This window comes from Planococcus citri, chromosome 4, assembly GCF_950023065.1.
Source record: "Planococcus citri chromosome 4, ihPlaCitr1.1, whole genome shotgun sequence".
Taxonomy (NCBI): Eukaryota; Metazoa; Arthropoda; class Insecta; order Hemiptera; family Pseudococcidae; genus Planococcus; species Planococcus citri.
In genome coordinates, this window is record NC_088680.1 from 13,441,298 (window position 1) to 13,459,457 (window position 18,160).

At 37.4% G+C, this 18,160-nt stretch overlaps 4 protein-coding genes across 7 annotated transcripts in view; 1 reads left to right on the plus strand and 3 right to left on the minus strand.

The window, feature by feature from the left end:
- Positions 1 to 394: 394 nt before the first annotated feature.
- zetaCOP (COPI coat complex subunit zeta) lies at positions 395 to 2,508 on the plus strand. 2 transcript variants are annotated; one of them, XM_065361301.1, is made up of 6 exons: positions 395 to 554; positions 628 to 873; positions 953 to 1,086; positions 1,175 to 1,265; positions 1,363 to 1,420; positions 1,907 to 2,508. In XM_065361301.1, the coding sequence occupies exons 1-5, from the start codon at positions 534 to 536 to the stop codon at positions 1,399 to 1,401; spliced, it is 531 nt and encodes a 176-aa protein (XP_065217373.1). In that variant the 5' UTR covers positions 395 to 533; the 3' UTR covers positions 1,402 to 1,420; positions 1,907 to 2,508. The 2 variants fall into 2 exon arrangements, with proteins under 2 accessions (XP_065217373.1, XP_065217371.1); XM_065361299.1 differs by lacking the exon at positions 1,363 to 1,420.
- A 3,011-nt stretch (positions 2,509 to 5,519) lies between these two features.
- Positions 5,520 to 11,008, minus strand: gammaCOP (coat protein (coatomer) gamma). The gene is made up of 16 exons (XM_065361297.1): positions 10,857 to 11,008; positions 9,388 to 9,629; positions 9,180 to 9,310; positions 8,874 to 9,101; positions 8,636 to 8,802; positions 8,435 to 8,564; positions 8,103 to 8,351; positions 7,825 to 8,028; positions 7,591 to 7,750; positions 7,382 to 7,490; positions 7,053 to 7,296; positions 6,827 to 6,980; positions 6,569 to 6,747; positions 6,229 to 6,498; positions 5,910 to 6,150; positions 5,520 to 5,837 (listed from the first exon to the last, which is right to left on the minus strand). Exons 2-16 carry the CDS (start codon positions 9,422 to 9,424, stop codon positions 5,707 to 5,709), a joined length of 2,634 nt encoding a protein of 877 aa, XP_065217369.1. The 5' UTR covers positions 9,425 to 9,629; positions 10,857 to 11,008; the 3' UTR covers positions 5,520 to 5,706.
- LOC135843419 (G-patch domain and KOW motifs-containing protein) lies at positions 9,902 to 10,857 on the minus strand. The gene has a single exon (XM_065361298.1). It carries the CDS (start codon positions 10,755 to 10,757, stop codon positions 10,209 to 10,211), a length of 549 nt encoding a protein of 182 aa, XP_065217370.1. The 5' UTR covers positions 10,758 to 10,857; the 3' UTR covers positions 9,902 to 10,208.
- A 586-nt stretch (positions 11,009 to 11,594) lies between the features above and the next one.
- The window catches only part of LOC135843417 (serine/threonine-protein phosphatase 4 regulatory subunit 1-like), a 68,425-nt gene continuing 61,859 nt past the window's right edge, over positions 11,595 to 18,160 (minus strand). For all 3 annotated transcript variants that reach the window (XM_065361294.1, XM_065361295.1, XM_065361296.1), the window contains 8 exons: positions 15,854 to 16,024; positions 15,265 to 15,548; positions 14,801 to 15,175; positions 14,531 to 14,711; positions 13,532 to 13,921; positions 13,064 to 13,447; positions 12,718 to 12,988; positions 11,595 to 12,625 (listed from right to left, as the gene is read on the minus strand). In XM_065361294.1, coding sequence (XP_065217366.1) covers positions 12,474 to 12,625; positions 12,718 to 12,988; positions 13,064 to 13,447; positions 13,532 to 13,921; positions 14,531 to 14,711; positions 14,801 to 15,175; positions 15,265 to 15,548; positions 15,854 to 16,024 — 2,208 coding nt within the window. In that variant the 3' untranslated portion in view covers positions 11,595 to 12,473. The remainder of the gene's footprint in view (positions 12,626 to 12,717; positions 12,989 to 13,063; positions 13,448 to 13,531; positions 13,922 to 14,530; positions 14,712 to 14,800; positions 15,176 to 15,264; positions 15,549 to 15,853; positions 16,025 to 18,160) is intronic.

Below are 18,160 nucleotides of genomic sequence, written 5' to 3' on the forward strand. Positions count from 1 at the left end.
AAAATTTGTGAAATTTTGAATTTTTCATGACGTTTTCTGACTGTACCCAATCACTTTAAAAACCGCCATCTTCTTCATATTCACTTTCACTTGAAAGTGACAAATGTTCATTGCACTGGAAAAACGAAGAAGGAAGAACTATAACTATCCAAGAGAGAACAGCTAGTGTTATCAACGAGACCGGAAGTGCTCACGGAGGACCATATGACATTTTGTTTTTTCTAAAGTTTGAAGATCAAACTGGAAAATTATGGAAAAATTTAATGAAAATTGAAAATTCACCAATCCAATCCAAACAACCAGGTTGAAAAAATATAAAAATAAACCAAACGAAACGAAAACAAAAATTATATTGCACCACTTCCCCCTGCGAGAAGACAAAACAAGGTCTGGTCTGGTCACTGATGACGTGACGCCGAAATCGTAATCAAAACTTGAGATAACACAATATTTTAGAAATTTTAAATGAAATTGAAATTATCCCATCTTCTTTCATCAGTTTCTCGCCGGAATAAATACTTCAAGGAATAACAATGACTTCCGAAAGCTTATTCGTAAGTATTACCTCTCATAGCATTATCCTCTTTACTCTAACGAATCACCATAATACTCGAATTTATCCAACAGGAGCCAACTTTATACAACATTAAAGGCATAGCTATATTAGACAACGATGGCAATCGAATCCTGGCCAAGTACTACGATCGTAATGTCCTTTCAACGGTCAAAGAACAGAAGACATTCGAGAAAAATCTGTTCAACAAAACACACAGAGCCAACGACGAAATCATCATGTTGGACGGATTAACTTGCGTATATCGAAGTAACGTCGACCTATTTTTCTACGTAATGGGCAGTTCCTTCGAGAACGAGGTAACTGGTAGTAAACTTCAACTCGATCAAAACCCATTTCAAACTTCAATTAATCGTGATAATGATAATCATTTCACAGCTGATTTTGATGACCGTACTGCAATGTTTATTCGAATCACTCAGTCAAATTCTGCGTAAAAATGTCGAAAAACGAGTCCTAATGGATAACTTGGATATCGTAATGCTAGTCCTCGATGAAATATGCGATAATGGGTAATTAATAACTCGATCGTTCACGAACACCCTATTCTTATTCGTGTATCTTTCGAGTTTAATCTAAATATGGATCTTTTCTTCGCAGAATAATCTTAGAAGCTGATTCGGCTTCGTTGGTACAAAAAGTAGCCCTACGAACGGACGATATCCCATTGGGAGAACAAACCGTAGCCCAGGTAAATTTACACTCAGTCAATTATCGATTAGACGTCGTTCTAGATCAATTAGGGTTAATTTAATGTACCGAAATCTGTGCCGATACAATTGATTCAGGTGTATTGGAGTGTTGCAGAATTGGAAGATAACAATTAGTGTGGTCTGCTTAATATAGGTAATAATTTCACCTCGTTTGAGGTTGTGGTCGGTGAAACATTATTTTTTGTGCAGACGGTTGGGTTTGGGTGCTGCGAAAACATCTTTTGTACATAATCTGCATGTTTTTCATTCTCTATCATAAATAATAGTCTCTCTCTTGTAGTCTAGTTTTTTTTTTCAATTTAATCACAAGTCACACGATTAAAGTTCTCTCGCTCGTTCGTGTAAATATTCTGTCTGATTAATTTTTCCACCAAACGAAAGATTTCATTATTTAGTAGGTGGTTGAAGTCATATTTCACAAATACATTAACAATAATTTCGTTGGTAGAACTTTTTTATATCTTCTGTTAGGAAAGTAACACGAGTTTTTGGACGATTAGTGTAGCAGGTTTCAGAAACACTACCATTAGCTATAATTTATTTCCGATGCTTTTTAAATTTCCTCTTGAGACATAATTTTCATGGTTCGAGTGTCTAAAACGGTGTTGGTATTTTTCAGGTATTTCAATCGGCGAAGGATCAAATCAAGTGGTCGTTATTGAAGTAGAGATTTGGCGACTGTGATATTCAACAGATGAGATTCCATGCGTTCCATACGTTGTATTAATTTTCTCGTGTTATTTGTTTAAATTATTGTTGTTCTGTATGATAAGAATTTAACGTTTCTTTACCCAGGGAGAAGTGATTGGATCTGGTCAGGTCTGAACAGATCTAATCCGATCTTATCTAATCAAGATTAGATCAGTTCAGGTCTGGTCAGATCCTATCGTGTCTTCTCTATTGAATCTGATCAGATCCAAACAACTCTGATCTGATCAAGTTGAATTGGATCTGAATGTTCGGATCTGACCAGATCCAATCAACCCCCCCCCCCCCCCTCCTAAGTAGCAAGTATTTCAAGATAAACAATTGTTTACCTATAGATCATTGGTTCGAATTTTGCGAAGTATTCTAAAGTTATCATTTCATATTTTGTGATAAGAATTCAACTTGGTGTATCCACAGGATTTTAAATTGCCATGTGTATCATTTACCTACCGAAATTGTCTCCTTTATGTATTTATTAAATAAATAATAATACAATTTAAATCCGTAAGAAAACGACGATTTTTTTCTTAGTAAAGCAACTTTACAGCTTTGTGCTTTCTACAAACCATTTTTCTCATTCTCAACATATCAGTTGTTAAATAATTCACAGACGAGTGAACGAACTCCACGGCAAATTTTAGAACTTGATTAACTAAATCGACTTCTTGTTCAATTCAATTTTGAATAAACTTGGTAAATTGGACAAATTTGAGAACCACTGAATTAGTTCAACAATTGACTATTTGAAAGCACTGAATTAGGCTCAAATGTAACGAATTGAACCAAATAGGAATCACTGAACTGGTTGCAATAAAACTGGTTCGACTCGCTGAACCATTTCCAGAAAATTGACAATGACTTCTGAAAGTCTACATAATTGGTTTCCCTTTCAAATATATCAATGAAAAATATCAGAATTAGATTCAAACAGTGATTAGTGAACTGGTTTCAATTTGAAAAGTGAACACGCAGATGGAAACCCCTCAACTGGTTTGTAGAATTGACAACTATGAACTAGCGCAGTAAAAATCCATACAACAAATTTAAACTACCATTGACTATTCAAAAACCTCTGAATTAGGATCAAATAATGACAGGTAATCAATTATTCAGGATCAGGAACTTCAAAACCGGTTTGAATAATCAACAAATCATGGAAACCACTGAACTAGTTCCAAGTTTTGAATTCAATAAACCAAGTAATCATTAAACTGGGTTCAAAAATCAATATAACCATCAGGAAATCATAGACTGGTTTCAAACGCAACAACCAACTGGGTCTTTGAACCGGTTTCAAATGAATAACTGATTCATTGAGAATAAATCCATATAATAAATTCAAACTACCATCGACCATTCAAAAAGTTCTGAATCAGGAATATCAGGATCAAATAATTACAGGTAATCGCAATCATTCAGAAACTTCAAAACCGGTTTGAACAGTTTCAAGTTCTAAATTCAATAAACCAATTGATCATTAAACTGGTTTCATAAATTAATAAAACCATCAGAAAATCATAGACTGATTTCAAACACGGTAACAACCAATTAGGTCATTGAACTGGTTTCAAATGAATACCTAACTTATTCATCCAGAATCATTTGATCTTTTTTTTTTAGAGAATCAACGGATAAAAGTATGAATAAAAAAAAATCATTGAACTGGTTTTAAACATAATTGACCAAAGATTCAATTTGACTAGACCTGATCAGATCCAATGGATCCGTGGGGAGGGGATCTGATTGGATTTAACCAGATCAGATGTGATCAGGCCATAATTGATCAGATCAGATCTGGACATTCTTCAGATCAAATGAGCTCATTGAGCTCTATTCAATGTTCAGGTCTGATCAGATCCTATAAAGCCTTTTGGGAGGGGGGGGGGTGGAGATCTGATTGGTTTTGACCAGTTCTGATCGAACATCAATAGAGAAGATCAGATTATTCACCATCGATGAATCAAAAATCTCTGAATCACGAATCACATTTAAATATGGGCCTAATCAGTCGGCAATTATTACTGAACCGGTTTCAAAAATCTCTGAAAATCACAATCAGTTAAAGTGGCAGTAGAAAATCATCAAAATAGGTTTCAAATGAAACCGATTTTACAAAATCAGAAATATCTCCGGATCAGGTTTCAAATTTCAATGTAATCAATCAATCATCTGATCAGAAATCAAGGAACTGGTTTGATCAAATGAAAACCATTGAACTGGTTCCAATCCAAATGATATGGACCTAGTGGAAATTATTAAACCAGTTTCCAAAAACGACCACAGGGAAATCTAAACTGAAATTAAACGCAATCAACCAATCAAGAATCACAAAACCGGTTTCAACAGAAATCACTTGTAACGATTAACGGTTTATTTATATTTGAACATTTCTGATTCAGACCTAGCGTCAACCATGAACTTTTCAAGGAGCATCGAACCCTTTCCGAACCTCATTACAGGAACATGACATCACTGAACTGGTTTCAGGTTCAACTAACCAATCAGAAACCGCTCAATTAAGCTTGAATAGAATTTAATCAATGAGAAATCATTAATTGGTTCAAAAAATAGTTGAAACCACTGAACAGGTGCCAAATATAAACTCGACTAACCCAACGAACCGGTTTTGAATAATCTTTCAATCAGAATCTGATCCACCGGCGAATCATTTTCAAAAATAAACCCTGCAGAAACAGCAAACCACTGAACTGGTTTAAATACAATCGACCAACGAAAAATTGTTTGATTAGGTTCGAACATCTTTAACCAAGAATCATCAAACCAGTTTTAAAAATTTACAATTCGAGTCAGCTTCAAAATATAATTACGCAGCAACATGATAAATCGGTGAACGCGTTTTCAGCAAAACTGATCTTCAGTAACTCAGTTGTCACTGAACTGGTTTCAAAAATCAACTACAAGAAAACCATTGAACTGGTTTCCAAAACCACCAATCATCCAATTCGATAAACCCCCTTTAAAAATCATAAACCAGTTAAAATAATTCAGCACCTTCGAGATTGGTTTTGAGATAGTAGATCAATTGAGAATCTCAAAATTTTCAACACGTGATATGAGAATCAAAAAAACTCATTTCTCGAATGAATGAGAAATTTTGATCTTGTAAGCTACAGGACCAGTTTTCATAACGAATTTTCAAGCTGAAATCAAAGAAATGCCGACTAATCGACGTCAACGATCAATCGAGTCACTTCCCACAGATTTCGAAATCAAAATCGCCAGTTAAAAACTTCCGTCGACGATCTAAAACAAGAACCATCGAGCCAGAATAAAAAACTTTCAAACCGGTTCGAATCAAAATATATTCTAAACCCTAGCAAAATTCGTAACCTATTCGCATTCGCCGTCGCTACAACATCTCGAAACAAACTTACCACCGCCGCGAAAAGACTTTCTAGAGATATTTTCACCGTCGTATAACGTATGTACCCTTACTCGTAGAAATAATCGCGAAATACTCACCCTGTATTAAAATACAAAACAAAACAACAAACAAACGTAAATAGATGGAAAATTACAACGATTATAATAATAACTCGATAAATAAATACATTTGGATACAAAAAAATTAAATATCTTCTTTATCCGATGAAAACGCAGGAGGCTCATCATGTAAAAAAAAAAAAATCAAACAGATTAAAGAAGATGCGAAACAACATGTACCTAACTCGTAACAACAGATGACGTTTTTTATCCCACGGTAGACGATATTAATTCGGCAATAGACGATTCTTCGGATCGAACAGTCAGCTGCATCGTAACTCCGTCACCTAAAGCTAATTTAGCTCTGACAAGCACCTCGTGACTATCGCGAAATACACCTTGAAACAAAACAAATCTCAATTAAAAACCAATCTTTGCTACCAGATCGTCAATTTCAGGAGCCAACTCACCAGCTAGGTATAAAGTATGGGACGATTTGCCTTGAACAACTTTATCGGTACGTTCGGCCGGTTGCATACCCAAGAAAGAAATAATATTTTGAACGGCTTCTTCCAATGTATTCATGCTAGTTAATGCGTACGTGTCTTCTACTTCGCAATACGCATCCGCTACTTCATCCCAAGCGGCGGTAAAGTTCAATTTATTCAATTTGGAAATTTGGTCGCTCAGCGTGACTTCTATATCTTCCAGCTGCGTGAAAAATACCACAATTTAGGTCAAAATATCTCATCTGAGAGCCACAGCTGAACAATAAGATTCGTTTTTTACCATATATTCGTCGTTGTATCCATCGTCCGAATCTGGAATACCGGTAATGGGATCGCAATCTTTGACGACGAATTTCAACGTAGCACCGAAATTACCCACCGAGCAAGCGATTTCTTCGGGGAATTCCAACAACATGTATACGTTTCCTATTTCGTTATAGGGTAATTTAGGACACGGTACTTCTTTCAGTAACCTATACCCGTCAGGTAGTTCGAGCTGGACTCGTACATCTTCCAGTAACACTTCGTTAAGGGTATTAAGACATTCGAACTGTAATCGGAAGAATGATTAGGTTATCGAAAGATTCGATACGTGTGAGAAAACAAACCGAATGACTTACTCGAAAAACAATATGCTTTGGAAAACAGTGTTTGTAACATTTGACAACGTATTCGGTTTCAGATTCTGTGCATTCGACAGGCTCAGAGGTTTTGAACATCGGTCCAGGAACATCAGCCAGTTCCGGAATTCCGCTAAGTTTATCGACGAATCTTTCTTCTTTGATGGTCGGTGCAAGACCTAAAAATACACAGAACGTTATTCGAGTCGAGTCTCCAGGAACAGAATTTCACGTTCGTAGGACTTTTCTCTCACTGACCCGATACTTGATCCGTTTTAATGGATATAGGAGCTTTGGGAGCAGCTTCGGTGGTAACCACAGGAGCCAGTGGTACTTTCTTCAATTCGAACGGTTCGCTGGATGGGTTCTCGATGTAACTCAACAGAGCTGATTCTAAATTAGGTACAGAAACCTACAAAACAGATAAGCTTTGTCAGTGTCTAATTGAGCTCCGATTCAGCAATCACTGATTCAATCAACTTACTTGCAATGGTTCTAGAATGAAATGCAAGTTAAGATATTTGTTGTTCAGCGTCAAGATGCTGTGGTAGTACGTAGCTCGATCTCGAACTTCATCGTCGCAATCCATCTGGCAGCGAGCCAATAGCACCAAAATATTAGGCAATAGTTCCGGACAAGCGGCGCCGAATTGAGCCAAAGCCGATACAGCTGCAGCTCTGACAACAGTGCATTCGAGAATGACGCGGTTGTAGATAAACCGAATGTATCTGAGCAAAAAAAAACAAATTAAATTAAATTATGGCAAAAAAAGAGTACAAAAGGATCGTCGAGTTCGAAATTATCGATATTAACCTGGAGGGTTGCTTACTGCGAGGTCCTTCTTTGCCTAAAAGATGCAAAATACGAACTGCCAAGCTGCTGTGCTCGCAGTCTTCGATGAATTCGCAGAGATGAGCTAATCCTGTGATATGAAAATGAGCAGTATTAGATAAAGAAGTATTTTTTTCAGACACACGAGTGATTGTTACACGTTGCTTCGGTAACTGCGATAAAATACCCACCGGTATCTTTAGCATCGGGATTATCTTCGATAATAGTAATGATGGTATCAGCTATTGCAGCTTTGTAATCTAGTCCACCTTCATCTCTCAACATACTCGAGAGGAAATTCATCAATACGGTGTGTTTACGAGGGAATTTTTCGCACAATGCTCGAATCGCCTTTAAAAAATGAAATAAAAATAAATCTGAACAAAAACTCGCGAAAAAAGAGCTCCAAGGAAACGAAATAATACCTGAACTACGACAATCTTGAACTCATCCGAGATCTCATTCACGAAAGATGATATCTGCTTCATAAGCCTATCAACGGACGATTCGGCGCCTGTTTTCAGCAACGTGGTAATAGCCAATGTGGCAATTGATCGGTTCGAGTCGCTTATTAACGTCTCCAAATCCATATTACAAGCCGTGATGGCGGCTGGATGGGTCATAGCGACCTGTAAAAACAAACGAGTTGTAATATTCACACCGTTGGTTCGATTAATAAAGCAACTGATGGTGAAAAACTCACTTTATTCAACGTGCGAACGGCAGCAAACCTTAGTGAAGGTTTCGGCGAAGTACACAAGAGCTGTAAAACGCTGATGGCTGGAGCTAGCTCTCGCGAGGTGGTCCGGCGCATGTTGACGATGAATCGAGCAGCTTGGTAGACGACGATTTCTGATTTGTGTCTTAAGCAGGAGCCTACGAATTCGTATAATGGGCTGTCGTCCAAAGATCCTTCGCTTTCTTCTTCTAATAATTTACATATTATTCTCAGCTGCGAAATGGACACGAAGATGAGTAAACACATTTTCAAACAATTTACGATCAGTTAATTATTAAATCATAATGAATCGTTACCAAAGTACAGAGAGGGAAAGGAGACTTGAACGTCCTTCTAGTTAACAAAGCTACCAGCTTCGTTACAGCCAATCGATCGTATTTCTTAATGTCGTACATTAATCCCAACGCATGATATTGCACCATTACACTTTTGAAAAACGAAAAAATACAAATAAATAACCAGTCAACAATCGATACAGATCTCTCCGAATAACTTACTTATCAGAATTCAACAACTCGTGTACTTCGTTGACCCATCTTTTCACAACATCTCCGGCGGTTCGAGTCATATGAAGACTGCTCACCAAAGCAGCACTACTAACGTTATGATTCTTATCCACGATAGCTTGTTTCATATACCGTTCGATCGCTTGTAGCATAGTCGCCTGCGTGTGATTTATACCTAATTAAATACTCTTCTAAACGATACCAAGCCTCTCGAACAAGCCACACTTACATCGGTAATACTGCATAATGCTCGGATGGCAGCAGCTCTGTACATATCCTCTTTACCGGTCATATCTTTGGTTAAACTGGACGTAACGATGATTACATCTTCGGCTACTCTGGATAGTTCTTTGATACCCAAGTACACCATTCTTCGAAGAATCACATCTTTCGACTGGAACAACTTGGTCATCGCGAAAAAGGCATCTGTAGCTTCCAAAGTACCCAGTTGTTCTCCCTAAGATACAAAGAAGCAATCAATATACAATCGCCAACATCCTACTATGTACTGACATACGAACACTTGGTAACGTACCTGATTAAGTAGGAATAAGATTTTGGTCAAGATGTGGGTGCATTTCCGAGGGTTGACTGGGGTATCGTTGAAGGTTCTAGCTTCTTGGAGTACGGTCGTTTTATCAAGATTTTGGAAAGGATTACCGCCTCCTGAAAAATCAAGATGTAGATCAGTGCCAGATACAAGATCACTTATAACGGAAACAGAAAACCGTTGGATTACTTACCATCTTCTTCTTCCTTCTTGTCTCTTCGGAATGCCATATTTAGTTCTATCGAGATATAATAATCAGGATTATGAACCGAATTATAAACTTTTTTCCATAATTACACGATCCAATTTTCTACTCAAATCGGCAGACACACGTAATCAAACGACACAGATACGATTGTGATGGAGCGGCGAAATCTTCAGAACTGGTTGTTTACGTGGAACATCGAATAATCATATTTTTTCAATCCCAATCACCTGAAATTTCAAAAGAAGGATTAATTATGAATAATTAATTAAAAATTGATTTATTAAATTATAAAAACTTTCTAAAAAACGAAAAAAACTTGTGAAAAAGCTTGAAAAACAAAATTGCGCAGCAAATCGTTAATGTCCGATCTGATTTTTGTTTATCTGTGACATTGAGCAAATGCAGTGTTACCAAAACAAACAACCCAATTTCTTTTCATTCTTTTTCAATTTGATAAACATTTCCATCGCTCTTTCAGTAGAAAAAAAATTTACATCGATAACAAAATCTAAAAATCATTTTAATTTATCAAAATAATAGATAAAATGACTAAACCGAAAAATTATAGACAATCTGTACACAATGTTACATTACAACACTACACATTTAAAAAATCATTACGAGTTTTCAAGAAGAATTTCAACATTAGATCATCTCACAATGCAAACGACCAAATAGATGAAACATGAAACCGGTATTACAAATACAAAATTCAACACAAATTTCAATTTGAAAATACAACATAATTACACTCCATAATAATAAACATATCACAGTCTCAAGTCTTCGAATTCCATCTCAAAAATCTACTTCTTCTCCTGCTCTTTCTTACTTTCTAGCTTCATCACAGCATCAGGTCCAGCTCCTAAACCAAGCCCTCTGGGTCTAAGCTCGAGTTCACGATACTCAACGAGTTTTGGTTTTTTACCAATACCTTTACCGGGAGCCCATCCCATACCTCTCAACATAGCTTGCCCGAATTCGGTCACAGGTACATCGTCATAATCGGCAACCTCCGAAGAATCGTTCGGTTCTTCGGTTACATTCAACGGTATCACATTCGCTGCCTTTCTACCGTGAGGGTTTTCGTAGGCGATGGCTTTTATTTCAGAATCAGTACCGCCTGGAGCTTCTTTTTTTCTTTTATAAGCTAAGATACGTTCTTTGATTCCATCTACGTCGGTTACAGGTATAATAACTTCTTTTTTCGGTTCGACTGCGTGAGGATCTCTGTGCTCGAAGGTAGTAATGAACTCTACATCGGGTTTCTTCTCTACAGGTTTCGAGGGTGGGATGATGGTCGGTTTTTTCTTCATTTTGGAGAATCCGAATGATATTTTCGGCGGATCTGACATCTTTGTGATAACACTCGATGATGAAATGCAATATACGAGGGTTCGCGGAGAACCAACACGAAAAACTCGAGTAAGGATAAGAGCTTAAGCGATACGTACCATTATTTGAGTACCTGGACTATCGATTACAACGTTGATTCACTATTTTTACACCAAATAATGCAATAAATTACAGAATATCGTAAGATATTCAAGAACGTTTGAAATCTTGTTAGGGTACTGACCCTAATCTTGTTTTCTTCTTCAAACTTTGTTGTTTTCAAACGCAGTTTCGCCACTACAAAAAATCCGTTCAAAAATTACCTGATGGCTGTAAAAGCGATACCGTAATTACGCGGTAATTTCATTTTACGAGCAATTTTGGAAATTTTTTTTCTGGACCGCCTGACTCCGCCCTCGCCCTCAAAATTCTTCGGCGTCGGCAATTTTGAATTTTTCCAATTTCCTGAACATATGACCATTTCAATCAAGATATTTGAATAGTTTTCATTCTTCAGACACTTCTTGAAGTGGTCAATTTCCGATGAATTCAGAGTTCGAATTTCACTGATGAACAGATCAGAAAATCCACCATAAATAATGGAACTTACAAAGTTCATTCTTTCATTACGTTGGCAGCTTTCTACTTCAGCTAATCAACTTACACCAGGTGATCAAGCGAATACTGCCAAGTAACTCGGACATTTTTCTTCTTCACTTCGAATTCCGCCGACGGACCACCACTGGCTGGGTTCACAGGAGTACGCCACCACTCCCGGTCAAATCATCGATCAACTCATACCCTTCCATAAAATCCATTTTAAAAGAAGACAGAAATAAAATTCAGTCAACACCACGTAAGAACTCACAACTCGAAAACTTTTATTTGCATAAACCCTAACGACTTGTACAAAATAGTCTGCATTATCCATAACGATTTACACCATATGCGTATACATACAAAAAAAAGAAGAAAACATTCCACAAGGCAATTTTCCAAACGCAGAAGGTAAATATAACAGTGATCAAAAAAAGAATAAACAAGAATATAAACAGCATAATATAAAACCGTGTAATCGTTATGGATACCGCAAACGTAAAATTTTGTTACTAAATAAAATTTCAACATTAAAAAAAAGAAAAAGACAAAAAAAAAACATATCACAATAAACGCATACGTTTATACTTCATATCGAAGGGTAAATTCACCATTTAAAAAAAATGCGGCACCCGTGTTACTCGAAATATGAGAAATAGTACAACAATAAATACGTACGTACAAAAAATAAATAAATAAATAATATTCATTAGAAAAGAAAAAAAAACACGACGATCAGAAAAAAAATTAAACAGGGGGAGGAGACGTACATGGAGATATAAAAATACACAAGATAGAAAAAGAGGAGAAAAATTCGGTCTATTGCATTATGCACAATATAATGAACACTTTGTTGAGCAATTAAGTTTCGTCGTTATCGATCACCTCATATTTCAGACTTTAAACGTGTGTCTTCTGTAAGTAAATAGTACATCGTATTCGCATTCTCAAAATACGAAATTCTTCTTTGTTGTAAAAATGTGCGATTAGTTTCGGTTCAATTTTTCCATCAAAAAATTAATATGCAAGTTGAATCTTTCAGCGCGATATTACAATGTCGCATACGTAAGTTAATTCTTCAGCATTGGTTTACGTAGGCTTGACGGGTGGGGGGAGGGGGGCTTCACTATTATTTTCCATCAATAGCTAACGTCGAAATGCGTTAACGACGGTAATGGTTGCGATTTCAACGATGCGAAATATCTGACGTCGCGATCTCGATCGTTACATAAGCGTTTCAACACCTGCGTTAGAACGTCGTAGTGAGGACTGAATATATTACTAAAAAAAGCTGCAACGAAGAAAAAAAATTACACAGATTAGTTTCGAGGAAATCGAACAACACCATGCAAATGATCCAAATGGCTCGTATGGTTCACTTACGATATGTCATAACGTCACAGGCTAAAGTACGCGCCACCGCGATTCTAACATTCGGTATGATATCCCAACTTAAATCTAACAAATGTGGTAAAACGTCTCTGGCGAACATGTCGTCCGGCAGCACCGGATCTTTCAACAAACAGGAACATAGGAACGCGAACGATTGCCTTCGAGACCACTGCGTGCTGTGGGCGAACTGTTCGGCTAATTCGGCAAGAATACCTCTCAGCAGCGTGATATCGGCGGCTAGAGCACGTATCAAATACGTCACCTGCAATCCGAAACAAAATCCCCATTAGCGAAAATACTCAAACAATTGCACGTTCGCAGAATTCACATTACTCACCAGACTTAAAGCTTGTAATCTCACAGCAGATACTCGATCGGTTAACAAGGTAAGCGCTACCGGCGACACGTATTTCCAGCAATCGCTCGCCGAAAAATAAGTCATCATTTCGATCAACTGCTCTGACAGCTGTTTACGGAACCTCCAGTTCCACGAGTAATCGGTCATCATGAACTCCATCAAATGAGGTAAAAACAAACTGCGACCGTTCGGTTTGAGTAATTTGATAAACGAAGATATGTGATTCAATGCCGTAATTCGCACGTCTTCGAGGTCGTCTATCAACGAATTGTACACCGGTATTAGATCCTGAGTTGCAAGCTCCGCTCCCAATATGGACGCGATCTCGTGTATATTGTTCGCTATCATCTTTCTGACTTTTTTCTACGTAATCGAACAAACAAACAATCAAATTAATATCCAATATACCATAAAGAACGCTCAAATGTCGCACAATTCTGCACTCACCTCGCCATCTAGAGCTAATTTACAGTACAGTTCTTTTAGCAGATTCCAATTCGACGCTCCCAACGTGAGTAAGACGGCTGGAAACGTGTACGCGCAATCTATCGTCAACATCGAATACGTTTCGGGCATCGTAACGAAATAATCCACCAGAATTTGAGGTACGATCGTCTGTTTAGGGCCGTTTACGCCGGCGCTGCTGATACCGCAAGGTGTCGTTGTTGTCGAATGCAATTCATGGCCACTTTCCGATGGTAACGTTCCCACTTGTGCGTCGTAATACTTGTGTCTGCGTAGGCTACGAGGAGGCGAGTCTCGAAACTGTTTCAGCAAAATGGGTTTTTTCGAAGCTCGTTTGTAAAACAGATCGTTACTGTGTGTTGTCTTCAGTTCCTGTGCAAAAAGAAAAGAAAGAAAATCAGATTAGTATTCGAAATACTAGATAGAAAAAAATCAGGCTCCTAAATGATCGCTTTGACTACCCCTTCCCCTCTCCTCACAAAAATCTATACTATGGCTCAATAAGGTTACGACGTTTGGATCAGAACTTGAAGATATAATCATATGTATCAGTTGAAACACGGACAAGCAAAAAGATCATCATTTAAAAACGTCGCGATACAGATAACCTTAATTAGAAGTGGAAAGCGATTTCAGATTTATAATCTTGGAACATTCAGAAAAAAAAGGTCAGCTCGAAAACTCCCTCAGAAGTAAAAATGCTCACAAAATTTAAAGATGTAATCATAAAATCGCTTTCAACCTTCCGATCGATGGTAAGTTCTGTATGAGACTGCACAATGATTCGTCTACTAAGTATAATTTATGATCTCATAAAGCACAAAAATTCAACCACCACGTATCGTTTCGTCAGAACTTGAGGAATAATCAAAAGATATCAGTTGAAACACGGACAAGTAAACAGATCATCACCCAAAACGTAACGTGGTAACCGAAAATACACTTCAATGAGACCATTCGATGTCGACGTCGTCTACTCACTTCTTCGTTATAATCGTTCAAACTGTAATCAGCCATAGATGTCTCCGTCATCGTCACAGTTGGCAAGTCGAGTTCCTCAAATTCTGGAATAGGATCTCTCCAAAATTGAAACGAATTAAAATGATCTTGTATTTCCATCAACGTTTCCGGCGACGATGGACAACCTTCTGTAATCGTCGTGCTGCACAATCGAAACAAAAAAGATCGAATAAAAACCCCATCTTACACAAGATAAAATTTAAAAACTGTGATCAAATTTCAAACACGTACTTTTTAGCTTTATTATCCACTTCGGCGTTGGTATTAATGACTTTTTGCAGACAGGACTGCACCAGATCGGGTTGGTTATCGTAACTAATACTATTCAAATCGTTATTAGCGTTTTCATCTTGATTGGTAACTTTACCCAGCGCTTGTCCGGCGCCTTCGTTCAAGTTGGTAAACTCGTTAGAAAAATTTTGTTCGCTATCTCGACTATTATTACTATTATTATTAAAGCTATCTTCGTCACTGGTTACGTTTTTGATCGTGTTATTATCGTTAGTAAATTCGTAACTGAAATCGTTTTTTGGTAACATAAACACGTACGAGCAATCCTCCAATTTCTCTTCGTTGAACTGGAACAAAGCTCTGCGCGAATGCAATCTGCAACAAACAAACCCATTCTATGAAACCGTACAATCACAACAACAGCCCACTACTAAGCTAAGTAACCGTCAACAACAAACACTTACGGGAATTCGAAATCTTTATCGTACACCAATACAAAATCACCCTGTAGATTACACGCCAGTCCGGTGATGGCAGGCTGAGCAAAAGTCGTAATAAATGGTCCGAGATGTTTGAACGCGGCAGGCGTGACGTTGTATCCGTATTGCAGTAGCTCGATGAACGAATGGCACAGCACCGTTTTACGCGATTCCATAAGGCACAGGCAGGACAACATGACCGACGTTTCAGCGCATGCTTTGATCACGTACCATTCGTCGTCTTGGCTAAGTTTAACGAACAACGGTACCTATTTCAGCGTGGGCAAAATTCACATTAACACTAAACGACACGAATAAAACAATGTTCTTCGCTTAAGCTTAATCTTTTGTTAGATCGATTCTTTCAGATTTAATCGTATCGAGGTTCTTCGGTGCGAAGAAACAACGACCAATCCGTGAACATCGCTAGTACATTTGTTATCAGCCCTATCGAAAGCAATCAAGTCGACTACAGACGACATGTTGTCAAGCAAAGGGCTATATTACCTTACAATACATTCGACTTCTAAATAATGATAATAATACGACGATAAAATTCGAGCATCTTACTCACGATAATATTCTCCGTAATCATCGAGTTCACAAAACACGCCAAATCGATTAAGAAATGAACGCAGGCTTCGCGAACTTTCGGCTGCGGATGCGAACACAATTCTGATATCTTGGGCAGTAGTAGCTTTTCAGTCACTTCTTCTCCGACCACAGGCGGCATTCTGGCTATAAACTGTCGAAATTGGTGATCACTGGTACGTAGCAATACGGTTACGATTATACTTTAATTACTTTTCCAAACACTGCCTACTCTATTCTAACCGATACATACAACTCGGAATAATATCATGTTCACAATACTAAAATCACAATATACGTACATTAATATTACCTGTATTACGTCACTCCGCGTAGTACGACCGTAGTTCGCGCTCATCAAAGCTGGCTGTGATATGAGAATCATCCGTAGGACATACCACAATCACTCTGACGAGCTCGACCATAGGTCAGCCTTCTTCGAACGGGACGTTCGCGTACACATAAATAGTTAAATAAATTCGCTTACACGTGAAAATATTATACCATCGTCACACAAATAGTGTAGTCTATTTCCCATCTATTCCTAACCATTCGACAATGTTGGCTGTGATATGTCCGGCATAGAAAAAGCATTTCACAGACAACTTGACGGATGGATGAGGAAATATATAGAAATCTGTGGGTGTTTCACTCCTGCGTCTGGGATTTGTTTCAACGACGTCGGAAAAACGCGTGGCAATTAAATAATAAGTAATATTAAAACTAAATATTATACACAACATTGTGTTGAACACAGCACACGACAACGCTCGATATGAGACAATAAAAGCGTATGTATAAAATCAACGATCAAACTGCGTAATACGACGACAAAGAAATACAAAATATTTAAACATTATTAGTATGCAACCGAAGACAGAAAAACGTGCCAATTCGATCGCTAATGAATACAGAAACAACTACATTCTACAAAGTACAAAATTACAATACAATACAATGTAAAATGTTATCATGAGCACGTTGATCGAAAAAAAACCGCCAACGAGGGCGAAAGTTCTAAAAAACGAGGCGTTGCCGAGGTAACGGAGGCATTTTTTCCACGAAACCCGGAGTTCCGCGTTTTCGCAATGCCTCCGTAACCGGCCCTCGCGAACGAAAATTTATCCAGTTTTTTCGCATACATCCGTGAACGCGTAATGGCGTCTTTTTTTTACAATATTAATTTCGAATGAAAAGAACGCTAAATTTATACATTTTTCGGCGATTGATTACTAAATTACGTACTTATTAACATTAATAACAGATCAATAATACATTATACATTGACAGATTACATTTTTTGTAAAAATACAGATCAATTAATAAGTAGATTAGGGGAATAATTTTCAACTTTCGGCTTTCGAAGTACTACAAACAAGACCATAGAAAAGAGAATACTGCGACGAATTTTCACCAAATATTTTCAATTTACCAAATTAGCTAACTCTCGAAAATTCGTCTACCAAAACTATCCAAATAAAATGCTGATTTTACATCTCATACTAATGAATAACGAATCAAAGATCGAAATTCCTTCGAGTAATCTCAACCTCATACACATCTTCAGTAAGAGACAATTGATTCCTCAGCGATAACTCCATCATACTCATCGTAACGATCTCAAAATACTACACAACGATAATCGTAGTAAAATTCCTACCACACGTAGCCCTAGCTGTGATAAAACTCATCTCGAAAAAAGACGACTGCAAAGAAAAACACTTCGGTATTCATTGAAAAACCCGCTACATTAATCCCGCATTGGTAATGATAATTTCTCTTTGATCAGCTAAGCTGAACGTTATAATACAGATAAGACGAGATGGCTTAAAAGTAGCAATTACTACATTCATTACCGAAGCTTATTATCAATCAGCTCGTACGAAATCCAGTTAACTTAATATATGCTCGAGAACTTTGAAATGTGAGATCATACGGCGATTATTTTCAAACCCGTAGACGTTTCTGTCTCTATCTTTCTCTAAAACATATGAACGTATTACGTACGAATGTAAACATGATGTAATACGACGTACATGCAGATGTACTTCGACACACCAGAAAATTATTCCCTTACATTCGAATTCATAATTTTTACTCCTCTCTCAACTCGACATTCATCTCTCTAAACCACGCTAATTAATCTAAGATAAAATAACCTACTGATAAACGTACGTTAGGATAAAGAACCCGAGAAGGGTTTTAAAATAAGTGCATACATCGAAAACACAACTTAATTTACATAGGTACTACATCACAGTAAACGAAAACACAGAAGATAATAATACGA

Coding starts and splice junctions, on each gene's coding strand:
- zetaCOP (XM_065361299.1), top strand. CDS start 534: ATGACTTCCGAAAGCTTATTC. Junction 874..952: donor GCAGTTCCTTCGAGAACGAG/GTAACTGGTAGT, acceptor ATCATTTCACAG/CTGATTTTGATGACCGTACT. Junction 1,266..1,906: donor GAGAACAAACCGTAGCCCAG/GTAAATTTACAC, acceptor GGTATTTTTCAG/GTATTTCAATCGGCGAAGGA.
- gammaCOP (XM_065361297.1), bottom strand. CDS start 9,424: ATGGCATTCCGAAGAGACAAGAAGGAAGAAGAAGATG. Junction 9,102..9,179: donor TCTTATTCCTACTTAATCAG/GTACGTTACCAA, acceptor TTTGTATCTTAG/GGAGAACAACTGGGTACTTT. Junction 6,499..6,568: donor CAAAGCATATTGTTTTTCGA/GTAAGTCATTCG, acceptor TTCCGATTACAG/TTCGAATGTCTTAATACCCT.
- LOC135843419 (XM_065361298.1), bottom strand. CDS start 10,757: ATGTCAGATCCGCCGAAAATATCATTCGGATTCTCCAAAATGAAGAAA.